Source organism: Phasianus colchicus, chromosome 4 (assembly GCF_987193195.1).
Source record: "Phasianus colchicus chromosome 4, bPhaCol1.hap1.1, whole genome shotgun sequence".
In the NCBI taxonomy this organism is placed as follows: Eukaryota; Metazoa; Chordata; class Aves; order Galliformes; family Phasianidae; genus Phasianus; species Phasianus colchicus.
In genome coordinates this window covers 44,543,689-44,559,923 of record NC_143439.1, presented here as the reverse complement: position 1 = coordinate 44,559,923, position 16,235 = coordinate 44,543,689, and the positions used below count along the sequence as shown (strand labels likewise).

At 38.0% G+C, this 16,235-nt stretch overlaps 1 protein-coding gene across 2 annotated transcripts in view; it reads right to left on the bottom strand.

The window, feature by feature from the left end:
* Positions 1-15,151, bottom strand: part of MTMR7 (myotubularin related protein 7) — a 40,359-nt gene extending 25,208 nt beyond the window's left edge. For both annotated transcript variants that reach the window (XM_090139382.1, XM_090139383.1), the window contains exons 1-2: positions 15,011-15,151; positions 172-294 (exon numbers count right to left, since the gene is read on the bottom strand). In XM_090139382.1, the coding sequence (XP_089995508.1) occupies positions 172-294; positions 15,011-15,034 (147 nt within the window). In that variant the 5' untranslated portion in view covers positions 15,035-15,151. The remainder of the gene's footprint in view (positions 1-171; positions 295-15,010) is intronic.
* Positions 15,152-16,235: the final 1,084 nt, after the last annotated feature.

Here is a 16,235-nt window from a genome sequence, read left to right as displayed (position 1 = left end):
TTAAATTATCAACCTGCAAAGGTTTTTATTTGGCATTTCATACACTATCCAGTAATCGAAGCATCTGTATAAACTCATCTACTGCATTTAATCTACTTGGCAAGTTATTTTCAAGTTACCATCAGTAAATCGCCAAGCACTTACAGCTAACTGAAAAAATAAAAATCATACCCAGGTTTCTTTACGAGTTTCAGAACCGTTTTCCACAAATATGACATGAGTAGCTGTTAAGTACAGGGTTCCCACTGCAGCTTTTCTTGAAGATAAGCGATCAAGTAACCGCACATTTTCCACCTAAATAAAGAGAAGACAGATGGAAAAAAAAGAAAAGAAAATAGGCTATGGCATAGCATACTGTAGTGACATATCAACAATTATATTTTGTCAACAATTATATTACAAACACTGTGTTCTCATGCTAAGACAGATGTTTACCACCTAAACAGTACACAAATATATATGAGATTGATCTATTTTCATAAGCAATATAACTTAGGATTCATGTGACAGTTCAGGTTGGATCTCAGGAAATCTTGAGTCCAATTTCCTGGTCCAAGCATGTTCGGTTGCTGAGGTTCGATCAGGTCACCCAGGACTTTACCCAGTTGGGTCTTGAAAATCTCCAAGGATAGAGTCTGTCCAACCCATCTGGGTCATCTGCTTCATTGCCAAACTGTTCTTACAGTGAAATTAATAGAAAAGCATGCCACAAGATAGAGTAGTACCAGAAAAACCATTGAATCCACTCAGTGAGGGCCACTAAGATGATCAGAGGTTTGGAGCACTTCTCCTATGAGGAAAGGTTGAGGGAACTGGGATTGTTTAGCATAGAGAAGAGAAGGCTCCAGGGAGACCTCCAATAGTTGAAAGGAGCATATAAGCAGGAGGAAGAATGGCTATTTACAAGGGTGGATAGTGACAGGACAAGGGGAAATGGTTTTAAACTGAGACGGGAGTTTTAGGTTAGATATTAGGAGGAAGTTGTTCTCGCAGAGGGTGGTGATGCACTGGAACAGGTTGCCCAAGGAGGTTGTGGATGCCCCATCCCTGGGGGCATTCAAGGCCAGGCTGGATGTGGCTCTGGGCAGCCTGGTCTGGTGGTTGGTGACCCTGCACATAGCAGGGGGATTGAAACTAGATGATCATTGTTGTCCTCTTCAACCCAGGCCATTCTATGATTCTATGACAAATCCTTTAGTGCTATGTAGTAGTTATATTTTTTAGCACTGGGTTCATGCCTACAAGGCTTTTCTGAAGAAACTATTTTTACATCTTGTTCGGATACATACCCTCCCCTTGAGACAATCTTTCTTGATCCTTCACTCTAATATCAGCTGGAGGGTTGCAGGCACAAGGGCATAGATGCACATCCTGGATTTTAGACTGTACTACACATAAGCCACACAGAAGGTGAGGGAATAAATTGAAATTCTGGGAAAGTGACACAAAGGAAGTAAATTGAAACCGAGAGTCATAGGTAGGTTCTTGTTTTTGTTGCTATAGGAGCAATCTAGCTAACTCCCCCTCCCAGAAATTCCAGTGAATGCTCAAATCGTTGCTGGTTTATAAGAGAATACAGAATGGCCAAAAATAAATCAGACACAGGATTATCTCAAAATTAACAGTCAAGCTTGAACCAAATAATGTTGAAAGACTGCCTCACTATTGAAAAAAAATAAATAAATAAACATACTATCTCTCACACAATATGAGAAAGCATAGCTAAAATCATCTGAATCAGAAATGGTGTGTGTGTGAGAGCATGAAAAGATGCTTTTCCCATAAGATCTTCCCAGTGCCATATGAAATGACTATCAGAAAAGTATTTATGTATGAGAAAATTTTATTACATTAAGTGATTTAACTCCAAATCTAACTTAACGTTCATTTTTCTCCCTCCTGTGGTACCTCTGTATCCAGACAGATGTTAGTAAAAGAGTTCAAAGAACTTCCCACTCAGTAAACCTTACCACAGCCCTGTAATAGCATGGTAGGACCTGGCATCCACTCAATACTTTCCATAATCATCAGTGACACAAAGAAAGCTAAAAAAAAAAAAAAAAAAAAAGGAAAGAAAAAAAAAAAAAAAAGAATAGGGAAAAGTAGGAGGTGGAAGCGGTCGAGTGTATTTCTTGAATGGGCCTCACTCAGGCTTGCAGACAAGTCTCCAGTGATAGTTCATAAAATGTTCCAGAATTTGTCCCTGTGGGCCTACTAGGGCCGACAGCAATGGACACATCTGGAAACATTTGCTTCAATCACTTTCCAACTGGAATCAAAGACTTAACACCCACAGTTTTGTCTCCTTGGACAAAAATGGATGTTCTCTCTTTGCAGCACTGCTGACAACAGGTATCCACAGCTTTTACACATATACACCACATTTTATAGGCATTTGATCTGGTGCTACCTAGTGTTTCTGACTGATAAGCTAGAAGGATAAATAGATTAGCAAGGTAGACAGAGAGAACTGCTTGAAACAATAATTTGTTAACAGCCTCGGTGGGTTTCCTACTGCAACCATTTTAAAACCCAAATTTACTGCTTTTACTAAAAAAAAACATACCCTAGTTCAAACACATTAAATCAAAGAATGCTGATCATCAAGATCATACAATGTCTAGTAAATTACCAAAATGGTTTTATAATGCTGAAATCACACTGAGAATGTGGTTTTCACTCAAGCAGCAACAACTTAGCTCTGCGCAGCCTGCCCACTGCTGCAAAAGAGCTTCTCTATGCCTTCTCTTCGACTCTCCACTCAAGACTTGCAAGCTCTTCTGTACAGCCAGTTATTTTCAGGACCTGGAGCTCATAACTGCTGAAGAGATATGACTCCATTAAAATCAGAAGGGTTCTATTCTTGTGTTTGAAGTACAAAAGCTGACTGTGAGTGCTGCTCCAAGAAAATGGAAGAGGACAAAAGAATGTTAAAGACCTCACCACTCTTGGATTGAAATGAAGGTAACTTTGCATCAATTTCCTTAAAAACAGAGTGGGGTGCAACAAAAATAAAGAAAGAAGAAAGAGATCTACAAAGTCATTTTCATCTTAATAACATAGACTCCAGATTACATTCAAAGAAGCTTCCCACAAGACTCAGAAATGGGATGTAGTGCTTCACAATTTTTCTCCCTATTTTTAAGGTAATTCTACTGAAATTACACAGTGAGCAGAAAGACACCATCACCTAAGAACTGACGTTTACAACACATTATCCAAACACACTGCATTATTTTAAAAATAGGATTAGAGATGTCCTTAAAACAAACAAATAAAAAAACCAGTTTGGTTGCAAAATGCTTAAAAATTAAACAATTAGCAAAACAAAGTTTCCTTCAAGGCCAGCTATAATCTGCTCTAAACAAAAATAAAGCAGATAGAAAGCATGAATAGTCTTTTCCCAGGACCATCTACTTGAGAGGTCACATACTGGGATAAGGAAGAATAGAAGGAACACAGCATTAACCCAAAACAAAAAGAAGATATAGAAGAGCATGGATCATACAAACCAAATATTTAGGCAGTGCCCCAAGTCTAAGAAGAACCCTCCAATAACAATAAAAATGAAATTCATCTGGACAAATCACGTCCCTGACATGCAGTCCAGCCAAAGAGGGCACAGCTCTATAGGACCTGGTCTTGCATAAGGAAGTGGTCACACCAGAAACCACCCTACAAACTGAGATACTTTAGGTTGTGACACAAGAAAAGCAGACACTCACAAAGCAGGGCAGAGGCTCGGGGTGAATTTTCAGGTCTTCAAATTATATCTTCTCCCTTCTCATCAATCAGAGTTCCATAACTGATTTTCCAAACCCAGATGAGGGAGAACTTATCTCACCATTTTCAGGAGGCTAGCCAGCAAGGGCCTGCTGATAAAGACTCAGACTGACTCTCTCCTCCAGTTTTATCTATGGTTTGTTTGATTTATTATTCTTAATTATTCTGTATTATCTCACATTTGTTCTTAATAAACCAGTTTTCTCCTATCTCAATCAGGTTTCTTCCTCTTCCTTCCCAACCCTTCTCCTGAGGGGAGAGAAGGTTGTTGTGTAATTAACACTTCAAACCATGACATAAGGTCATAATTTCTGATAGCCCTAATTGCATTTTAATTGCATGAATTTGTCATACAACATTGGCACTTGTAAAACCTGGTAAGAGTGATCTTCACATTTTGTTATTTTGTTAGCTGTACCATAGCATTTTGTGACCAAGATGGCAAACAACAAACATTGTTACTGCTGAGAAGGTAAATGAGGATTTTTTATTTTTTTTTTTTTAGAACTATCAATCATAACTCCAAGTAATCCTGAGCCTTCCTGAAGGAAGCCCTCCAGGCCATCAACACTCCCCCCTACACATTGCTGTTAACTTACATTTATCAACAATTATTTTTGTTATCAGTATCATGAGACATTGCTGTATGCCCCTACAGCAAACTTTCATTTCTCCTATGTTTTGTAATCTAACTACTATCAATGGTATTTGCCTCCTCTGTCATCTCCTCCCCTCTCTGTATCTTTCAAAACTGTTGTCAGTAAAATATTGCAGGTTCTTATGTATTTTCTTGGGTCTCAAGCAAGAAACATCCCTCACTGTAAAAATGGACTTTATTGTTTCCTATTTTTTAACTAGTTATCACTAAGAGGTCCTTATGTCTTCATCCATGATGATTAAACTTCTCCAAGAGATTTTCATCTGCATTTTGTCATATGTATTCATCCTAGTCCAAAGAAATTTTAAAAATTCTGGGTTTCTCTTTTTAATCATATATTCCCATGAATCTAAAGATTTAAAATGGAAGAGCAGCTTTTGACAGTTTTCTTGGATTGTCTTTTTTTTTTTTTTTTTGTCTTGACTGGGACACTTTCAGGAAACACACCATGGTTACTGGCTTGACAGTTTTCTACTTGACCATATTTTTCACCATTCATGGTTTACAGTTTCTTATGAAATCTCTTATAATAACGTGTTTATTGGTGACAAATCTTTTGACATGTTCTTGATAGAATAGATACGGCCATAAATATTTTTCCTACTTTGATCATTTTCCAGCCTCTGTCAAGATTTTGTCTATTAAAAGACAGCTTGAAAAAGGCTTTACTACTAGATTTTTGCTGAGTTGTTCTTCCAAATCTCTTTTGGCTTGTATTATTTTGTTTGTATATTTAATTTATGTCCCATTTTCTTCATTTAGACACAACTTCAAATTGAAAGAAGCCCTTTTACTTCTAAGAAAAGAAATTATTAAAATAAAATACATCCTCTTACTTCCTTCCCCTGCTGGTTAGCCATGCAAATCTTTTCTTTCATCCTTTAAAGCATTTTTCTGGAAGTTGGCTTACAGTGAGTTCCCGTATTTAAACAATCTTCATGACTCCCATAAACATTTCAACTTTTGGCTCTCATTCTTTCTAAAAAATTTTCACATTTTTATATACTTTCCTCTTTGAAGTTAAGTATTTCCATGTTTAACATTTCCATGGGATATTTTCCCACTTCTGCTATTTCAGGAATACTCAGCAAAGTATATTCATTGAAGTCACACAGGGGTTCCAGCTGTATTTTGAACCAGATCTTTCTGTCACTGCTTAAGATCAGATCCCAGATTTATTTAGAATTACACTTTTTTTTTTTTTTTCCTGATATAAGCAAATAGTAAATGATTGCTTTTACAGAGACAACACCTACAATTTTATCCAGAATCATATCTCCAGCAGTTATCCAATACCAACTTGGCAATGTTTCCCATTGCTACAGCATTTTCTGCCTCTACGCCCTATTTGATTTTGTCTAGGCCATCACAGGTGATGTGACAGCAAAGTTCCTTGCCTTTCCCATGTGACTTGACACTGAAAGCAGCCTGTCACATTGATTATTATTTTTTAATCAGTTTCCTAATGTGTCACCATTCTCACTTATAACCAGTAAAACGCTGGTCTCCAGAAGTTTTTCCAGACTCAGTATTTGTACAGAAACACATTTGGACCAGTTGACTATGATTTGATTTTTTTTTCTCCCTGTGGTTAAGTATACCTCTTGGTAACTTCTGTTTATTTGAGAATATAGATTTTTTTTTTCTATGAACAGAAATTTTATGACACATTTCAGCATCCAAAATATCAGATATTTTCTGCATTCTAAAAAGACCTTCTCAGTTTTTCTTCAGTACTTACAAGTGCAATTCCTAATTAGCACTCCCACTAGGCTTGATAGAGGGCTGTTTGTTAGACAATGCATCTGGCTGAATTTTTAGCTGGCATTTATTCCCAATGGCTTCAATGAATACAGTAAGTACAATGAAATCCTCAAAATTTGGCTTGATAAAGATTAGCATGATTCATCAATCTGGTATAACTCACTTGCAATATATGCCAATCTGTGATGGCGGTATGAGAAAAATAAAGCACGTTTATTAGTATCTTGCCTCATGAACCACTTCATCATATTTAACATCAATTTCAACAGGCTTAAGTGAACTGCTTAAGTCTACCTGGATTCAAACCCAGCATTCTGATTTACTGTATGCAAGCAGCACAAAGAGCCTTCAGGAGCAGCAAAGATCCCTAAACTCATAGGAGCTCATTCTAAAATGCTTGCAAACCCCCAGCTGGCATACATGGATTTTATCTGAGTTCCATCTGTGCTCTGTCTCTGCCTAGTTTCCAGTTACTCAAACTTTCTGGAAAAGTAGTATACAGAAAGAAAAAAAAGGGAGGAAAAAAAAGTAAAATAACGCCATCTTCAATCTTAGATTTCATTCAGCTTATCAAAGGATTCGGATAATGAGCTGTTGTCTTCATCCTCCTAATCAGGAAAAGTAAGCCAAGTCAAACACCTTAAATGGTCTACAGGGAACAGGGAACAGGAATATGTTCATTTAAAAAAAAAAAAAAAAAAGTAAGAACAGCCTGTAAAGCTGGCATATTTCTCAAAGAGAAAAATAAAAGTGCTAACCAAACCAGTCTGAGGAGTGGCATCTAAGTAAAAACATAAATAAATTATTTGAAGCTGTTGCCTCCATCATTCACTTTTGCCTAATGACTATGGTTGTCTGGACTCAAAGAAAAGACTGCCAAGAAATTTACTTCAATGATTACAACTCCTCATATGGAGGCCAAACCCTCTTTTTTTTTAGTGCAAGACAGATGACATAAAAAAAGGAGGAAAAAAAATAGAAGTTAAAGGGAACTCGAATTAAAAACAGATGGAAGGCATTTTTTACTCAGAGAATAAACATGACAAATGGCTTGACAAGAGGTCATTCAAGAAAAAGATGTATTATTAGAAAAAAGCATGGGTCAAAGCTCTATTCAGGCACAACTTCCACCAGTTTCAATGGGACTCCTACCTAAGGCAGAACAACAAAGATATGATCCTGAAAGTGATCAGAAAAATTGCTGTGCCAAAACATTATTTCTAAAATTACCCACAACCCTAATTTGTTTTCATCTGTAGTACAGATTACTTCTTGGAAAAGCTCTAGCTGCATAGCCTATTTTTAAAAGCTTCTTGAACATGGTACCTTCATTCTTACTTCAATTTATTTAGGCATCTCCAAACATAGGACAACATCATAAAACTGCAGAAGTTATTGATCCTCTTTCACGCTCCATGTGGGAAAGCTCAGATAAATGCAGGATCTGCTTTTATGGGGGGCATAGACTTGAGTCTGGGGAAGACAAAGAAGCAGCAAGACAAGCAAAACGGTCATGGTTTTGCTTCCAGCACAGACGCTCTGTGTCTGTGGGTTTCCTTCCCATGTAAGAGCTAAGCCTGCAATTCCTGAGTTATATACTGCAATTTCAACTGCACATCTGGAAGGATAATACAGGTGAAAAACCTATCCAGCATCTAAGAACAACTCCTGCCCATCACCAAGTGGGATCTGTTATTAATTCTTCCATTTCCTACCCACCAAAAGGGAGGAGAGCTGTGCAAACCCTCACAGTGAAGAGGATGCTACAAATTAAAGATAAGCATGAAATCTCCTAGCTCAGGCCACATCCTTGGGAGTTTCTTTCTTGTTCAATCAGATAAAATGTACTGCTCTGCAACAAAAGTCTAAGTGTCAGATAAAACCTGATCAAATACACTGACAGATGAGAGTACAAAAGTGTGGAGGCATTTTTGGTAGTTCAAGGATACAGCAAGTGCAATGATGCAGTGACTTCAGTCACTGATTCTTTGAACTTGAATGAGTTTCCAAGGTTGTGAATGGTGTCTACCACCAAAAGGAACTTTGACTGTGGGTCTGTTTTGGTCTGGAAAGTAAGGAAAGAGGGAACTGAAGTGAAGTTTGGAAGTCACAGTACACATCAGGAAGGGCCATGGGAACACTAGAGCATTACAGCAAATGCACAGGATCTGCAAGACAGATCAAGCTTCTATCATGGTCTTGCAGACTCTGCGTGTGCCAGCTCAACAGCCGCTATTTCACAACAGTACTGCTGAAAAGCTTGCTCCAGTGCCAAGGAATGGGGCTAGCTTAGGGTAGCACAGAGCCCTAGAAAGACTCCTTGTCCAGCCATGACTTTGTCTTCCCTCAGGCTCCTAGCCCAGGGGCTGCAGCTGTTTTCCCCGCTCACCTTGCAGTGTTACACATACAAGGAGAAACCAAATCCTGGGAACTAGCAACACAGCACTGACTGACTTCAGCACTGCAGGCACGCAAAAGCTAAAGGAAGAGCTTGTGCAAGCCAAAAGCCTGAGCCTAATGAGAAAAAAGAAGCACAGCTGGTATGGTTTGAGGCCAAGTGGAATATTTGAGCTTTCTTCACCCTGGTTGACCTCAGCTATTCAAGTGTTTAGCATAATTCTCAAGAGTGGAAAAAATATAACATGCTAAAGACCAAATGCTACAACTTTAAAGATGTTTTTTATCCACACAGGGAAAGTATAATATTGTACTCGCTAAACAAAATATATATTATTATATCTTTTTGCATAGTCCTGGAATGAGAAAAATGGAAAACAGAGCTGTCAATGAATTTTACTATTTAATGTGGTTTCTATTCTATTTCAGTAAGAATCATAAAAAACTGTTGTTGATCCATGTAACTTCTTTGTATTTTCATCATTGAAAAGATTTCTCAATCTGTAGCACAGAATGAGAAGGCCACATATGTCAAAAGAATCATCAAAAGCCAAAAATATGAAACTAGTTAAATTTAAATAAAGACACCTAGGGCAAACCTGACAGGAGGGGGGGGGGAAATAGTCAAGAAAAATTTAAGCAAGCCTAATTCATTAAATGACTGAAGTAAAGCTGAAATAATGGAAAGTAGCTGAAAAAGTTTTAAGGAATTACTTGCATATTAGCAAGACACTGAGCAAATTACCTAACAAATAGTTTGATTAAAAATATCTGATTGTTTGTTGTGATCTATAAAACATGGAAACTAAACACCATATTATCATATGCATATGAGTAGCAATTTTATAACAGATGCATGAACTGTAGCCTATTATAAGAGTATAGAGCACTGCAACATGGTGTCTACACCACAATACAAAGACAGAAATTACCAAGAAAAGAAGTGAGCAACTGATTAATTTCCTAAGTCAGTAAATCTTAATACATTTTCCAAAACTGTTTAGATTTACCTCTGAAAAAATATACAGAAAATTGTAGTATATAGCAATAATATATAGCAGGGAGGAACAATTGTGCACTGAGCAATGACGAAAAAAAAAAATGCAAACCACAGAATTTCTTGCAGGCACATTGTTCTGGCACCTTCAGTGCCAACTTTTGTTTTGTTTTATTTTTTTAACCAATGCTATACCTAAAAAAGAAATAAAGTGCATATTGGGAATAGGCACATACATAAAACTCATGTTTCAAAAGTGAAAAAAACATCCAGAATCCAGAAAGGGTTCTAATCCCAGAGGTAATGTAAAATAAAGAAAGCCAAGTGAAAAATAGAACTGCATCCACAAAAGCCAAAGAGTTGAATCCTGAGCCTTTTAAAACCAAAGAAACACCTTCATTGCCTTAAACAACCTTTGGATCACTGGCTCCATCAGAGTTCTTGCATCAGCTCATAAATTTGGCAGCATTTTCCCATATGGATGATTCTTTTCTTCACTCTCTTCTAAACTGCTTTTCAGTTAGCATTCCGAATTAGATGTTTTGGTATTAGATCAGAAGCACTATTATCCTGATCTAGCACAACAGCTCCTTCACTTACTTCACAAGGGTCAGTGTGCTCCTGGATTCACTCAATTAGATGCAACCAGTCAACACTTAACTAGTTATTATTTAAATGGTCAGCTGTCCTACAGGCTCTTACTGCTGGCACAGTAGTTTTCAGATAATACACAGGCACAGAGTTTTCAGATAATAAATATATGACATGTTTTAACCTATTTTACATGGAACTTTCAATAGGATGATCAAAGATTAAGAACAGACAAATGGATAAAGAGAACCAAAAGTAATGTTCTGTTTCTTTAGGAGAATGTATATTAATATATCACTGTGAGATTTATGAATCAGATTACAGAAACAAGGAAACAGTTGTAAGAGTAGTGACCAGATAAAGTAGATTATTTTAATAGAAAATGAAGAAAATATTAATGCCAAAGTTTCTGCACCTTATTTACATAACTATCTTAGAAGCTCATACACATGAAGAATAAAGGGTAACTGGAGACTATGAATCTTCCCTAATAAGATTCCAGAGATTCTTTTGGCTATGTGTACAGATCTTCTGCTCTTAAATCATATATCTAAAGCTAAGCATTAAAAATGTCATTCTATAAGTAGCAATGCTCCAAAGTAACCACAACTGAATAAATAAACTTTCCCCACATAAGCAGAAGAGTGAAATTTCAACTGAAACTATTCTCAAAAGTTTTGTTTGTAGTCCTCTGTAACAATCGTGTTACTTGAACACAGGATGAAGGGTATTGTCTATTGTATCTCCAGAATAACTCTGTTGGGCCAAATACATCAGCAGTACAAATACACCCTGTATAGCTGGGAAAATTCAGGAAAGAGAATGGCACAGGGGACCTTTGTGACTGAGGCGTGCTCTTCTGGGCCAAATCTGCTAAAACAAAAGAAAATACCACACAGTGCTTGAAATTAGTTTGGGAAAGTAAAATACTTGGTAGGATTCTTCATCATCATAAGAAATAGCAATGCATCTTACAGTTTTCCTAATAAAGGAGTCATTGAAAAGAAATACCTCACTGTAACATCACAAAAACAAAACCACTTGAGCAACTCAAATCATCCCAAGTATTGTGTTAACAAGAGATACTCAACCAAATGAATTTCTGAGTTAATTCCACTGAAGATAGCTGCTATACCAGAGATAAATATGATGAATTCTTTATTTTAAGAAGCCCATTCAATAATCCTGCTACCAATATATGAAGACAAATGATATGGAACAGTGGTAAATAAATTAAAGTGATTAGCAACAGTGCCCAAAGTCCCCCCATGAAATAAACATATCTTTAGACCCCTTATCTGTCTACCTGCTCATGGTTAAACATGTCTCTACAGATGTTAACAAGATATGCTTCTTGTCTGTGTGGAAGTATTGTTTATTATTATTATTATTTTTATCACTCTTATAAGCAGTTCAGCAAGTTTTGGGTTTTGGCAGTTATCCTAACAAATCTTGCTGCTCAACCCATACTAATGGCTGACAGTGGCTTTACTCATTTTTAAAAGATTATTGGAATTACGCATAACTTTATTTAGCTATGTGCGACAGTTAGCAACTTTTAAATACACTCAAATTACAGCCTTCATAAATAGGATGACATTTACATTGTGACATTTACATCACTGCTGCCTCTGTGTAATTGTACATACACTCTCCATTCCACCTATAACATCATGGTAGAACAATGGCATTTAGTACATAAAAGACTGTGTCTGAGACTCAGCTGTATACTATCCAGAAAGGCTATGAAATACCATTTAATAAAATAATGAAGAAAAGCAGTTTAGTCAAGTGGTTTCTATTTCTGCTATCAACTTGTTATTTTTGCTTACTAAGGAGGGATAATAGTTAAACTCTTCAGAACTAGAATTTAAGGTATTATGCCTTTTGGTGAAAGGCTAGGCAATGTACCATTAGCAAAATTATGTAGTTATGTCAATAGCACATTGGAAGAATGGAACTGCTGAGAAGGGAAATACACATATTTTGAAAGACTCAGAATAAATTTTGGAGTGGGAAATCCTGCCGGAGCCCTGTGATGCTGTCACAAAGTACGCAGCAAGGCTGACCCAGAGGGCAAGATATATTTAGAGTTCAAAAAAACCTTTTGACAATCAAAGATTTTTAGAGAAACTAAGTTACCACGGTACTGGAGGAAAAATCCATTTACAAACTGAAAGCTGCTTAAAGGATAGGAAGCAGAGTAGGACTTAATGGCATGTCATTCAGCATGGAGGCAAGTCAGCAATGAAGTCCTACAACTTCTGAGACTGGTTTCACTCAACTTTATCAATGCCCTGGAGAAAAGAGTAAGTAGTAAAATCCTCAAGTCTGTGGATGATAGTAAGCTTTCTTAGACAGCCAAATGCTGTATTTGTGGCACAAGAACTTCAGAAGAGCCATGTGCAGGCAAAAGAGATGCAAACAAATATATAGGGTTTAGTTATGGGGGAAAAAACCCTAAACCATGTCTACACAACCATGGATGGACTCAGAAATTATAGTTCCCACACAAGGAAGAGGTCTAGGGGTCATTGCTGACATTTCTCCGAATTTATCAGAAACACACGGGCTATGATCAAGATTTATGATGAAGGCTTGGAAAAGGTGAAAATAAACTGTTATTCTCCAAATCAGCAAAGCTAGAAGCAAGGAGCATTGAATGAAACTTCTACAGCTGTTATCTTCTGCAACTTGATCCCACACAGGAAAAGTGTTAGAACGTTCAGAAAGGGCTTTGGCAAACACATGCACAAGAGATCCATAAAGGGACATGAATCAAACAAAGGAGGGATGGACTTGACTGTAACAAATGTGGACACTCCAAGAGTGAGGAATGTAGCCAGGATCTCCTTCCACCACTAGAAGACACAGAGCAGTGACCTAAATGAACTATTGGTCCAGATGACATGGAACTCCTCTCTGCTACTGTTCGTTTCTTTGACTTAAATGACAGCCATGCTATATCAGATTTATTTTAATATATGCAAACTATCATTCACTACTGTTTTATTTGAACTAAAATAAAAAACAATTGCTAATTATTTTGACAACAATTGGCATTACGTTTTTATTACATTTTGAAAGAAAAGCTTTTACTTGGGACAAGAACTTCGTTTAAATTTTGTATTAGTAAGTTCACTAATTTTCTAAGTATGGGACTTATCTCAATTTTCAAAATGCCTGGGAATCCTGGACAGTCACGTTATTCTGAAATAAATACCCCTACACAGGAAGGCAGTTGCATATCAAGCTTTTCACTGGACGAAATTGAATGGAGTTAGGAAATGGGATACCAGAGACTAACACTCAATATAGTGAGAATATTTCTATTCTTAGCACTGCTGAGGTTCGAAAATATTTAGCATTAAATTTCAAATTATCAGTGAAAAAAAAAAAAATCAGTAAAAAAAATTAAAAATAAACAGCACTGTTTTGGTGACTGATTTTCTGTTTTTTTGAACAAGCACATCAAAGATACCATTTCTGCTAAGTAAATGTAGATACACCAAGGCATCACTGTATTTGGGAGTAACTTGAGGAATGTATTTCAACACCTACTCATATTTAATATCTTGGCTTTTCTGTATTTGTAGAAGGATTTTTTAAAGGGTTTAAAGGCACCTTTATATCCTGCCTTCTAAACTGCCTTATTCCAGAGACATAACTTCCAGAATAGCTACAAATATAAGGAGATGCATGGAATAAAGACTGCACAATCAGCTCCCACTGAGTATGATTTCCAGATCAAGTTCTTAAATATCAGTGTTGTGCTTTCTCATAGCTGTCTTGACACTATGCATATGCAAAACCCATTTCTGCAACATTTGAAGGCACATGTTTGCAGAAAAACTAGCAGAAAAGCTTCCATTGTCCATAATAGGCTTGGGTCATTTGTTAAAAACAAGCATGAAGACTTATTTTTAGATTTATTTTTTTTTGCCTTATTAATCTGCTTTCATAATTTTTTTCACATCCATGCTTTCAACATTTGGCTCATGGCCAGAAGCACCTGTTCAGGCAACTTCCACTGACAATTTCCTACCCGTGGTAAGATGATTCTTAGCATTCTGACATTCTGACATAAGAATCTGATGATTCTTAGTGTTCTGACAGTTTTCCTTCAAAAAAAAAAAAAAAAAAAAAAAAAAAAAAGCCACTGATAAATCATGAAATAGGAAGGAACAGATGCTATAAATACATATATTCATTTTAGCACCTAAAGACACAAAAATCCAAGTCGAGTAAGGAGTCTCATCTGAAATTAGCATCATCACGCTAGATATTGACAAAAACCAACCAAACAAACAAAAAGCCACATGAGCACACACAGGCACAAATCAAATACAAATAACTCATAAACAGCTTTGGGGGGCAAAGGGAAGGAAATAAAAAAGAAAGGTAAAAATACTTGCTATGCCTGCTTCAAATTAGTATGTTGTGGGAGTTCATTTTTAGTCATTATTTTTATGTGTGCACCAAAACTGCATCTCATTTTATAGAGCAAGATGGAAATTCTGTTAACAAACACAGGCTTCTCCTGCAGAAAAAAAAAATGGACTAACAGAAAGACTATAGCATCAGTCTGCAGAAACTAAACAAATGCATCACCAGATCTGACACTGGGACAAGCTACAGGACAGCACACCTTCATTCTGATAACCTACAAGACACGGTCGGGGTCTGCAATTCATTAAAGCGACTCAAACCCCCAGCCCAACCCGCAGCACCCCCACCCGGGGCAGCCGGGCGGGCTGCAGCACAGAACGGCCCTCAGCCGCAGCTCTGCCCGCCTCGGGGCTGCTCCCGCCCGGACCCACCTTGGGCATCCGGATGTGCTCCATGGCGGCGGCGGCGGCCGGCCCGGCTCCTCACGTCAGGCGGGCAGCCATGCGCACCTGGGCTCGTGCCGGCCTTTCGTATATATATATATGTATATAATTTAAATATATATAATATATTAACTTCTCCCCGCGTTTAGGATTAAAAAAAGGAAAAAAGGAAAAAAAAGAAAAAAGAAAAAAAAAAAAGAAAGGAAGGTCCGTTCAGAGCAGAGGATGCGGCTGTTCGGGTGCCGGCAGGTCAGCGGCTGGCTCCACCTCCCGCAGCCGCCATGCTGCCCGGCGGCGGGGATGCTCGGCGCGGCCCAGCCCAGCTGCATCGTTTCGGGGCACGGCGCGGGGCGGCTCTCGGCAGCTCGGTGTCTGGAATTGCCCCGCTCGATGCTTCCTATGAGAAGGACCAGAAACAGCGAGGGGAGCTCTGCCTGAGGTGGCCTCCCTCCATCTTTTCTCATTCCCTGGTTCAGTGTGCGCAGTGTCTCCAAGGCAAAAACTGCACTACATGAAACTGAGGCGCAGAACTGCGTTAATCTCAAGCTCTGCATGGCTGTTTTTCAATAATTTTCAGTGTGCACAAGGGGAGACTTTTTATGACATGGTTTTCAGTCTTATGCAATAAATATCTTGTGCCATTGCTTGCCTTGCCTGGACCATGAGATGTGTTGCCTCCTGAGGCAAAAATAGATACTTCAGAGCTGCTTTCCTCAGGTTACCTGTGCAGATATAGAGAACATCTCTAACCAGCTCTTCACAAATAGGCACTTCCATTTTGGCTAGCCACCTCAAGGGTCAGGAATAAGAGTGAAGATGTACTGAACCACACAAAGCGTGCGGCAAGAGAGCTCTGCTTCAGAGCAGCAGAAGCTCCCCACACATTCTTATTTTGCCTGCAGAGAACAGAGCAAGCTTAAGCTTTTTTTGTGAAAGCTAAAACATGGGTTGTAAATGACTTGAGGCCACCAAAAATTTTTACCGTAAGGGAAAGGGAGCAATGGTTATAATGTTACTTGCACAGTTCCTGCCAATATTTCTCTAGTCCTGTCACCTTTTTGCTAGATTGTCCAACATCATGAGTTTTTTGTGCCAACCCTTTGGTTAGAGGAGACAGAAGCTGTGCTGCCAGGAGTGGAACATAAGTCATGTCTGAATTTGACCTTTCTGTTTCCTTCTGCCTCTCTTTTCACCACTTCTGCCTTTTTTTTTC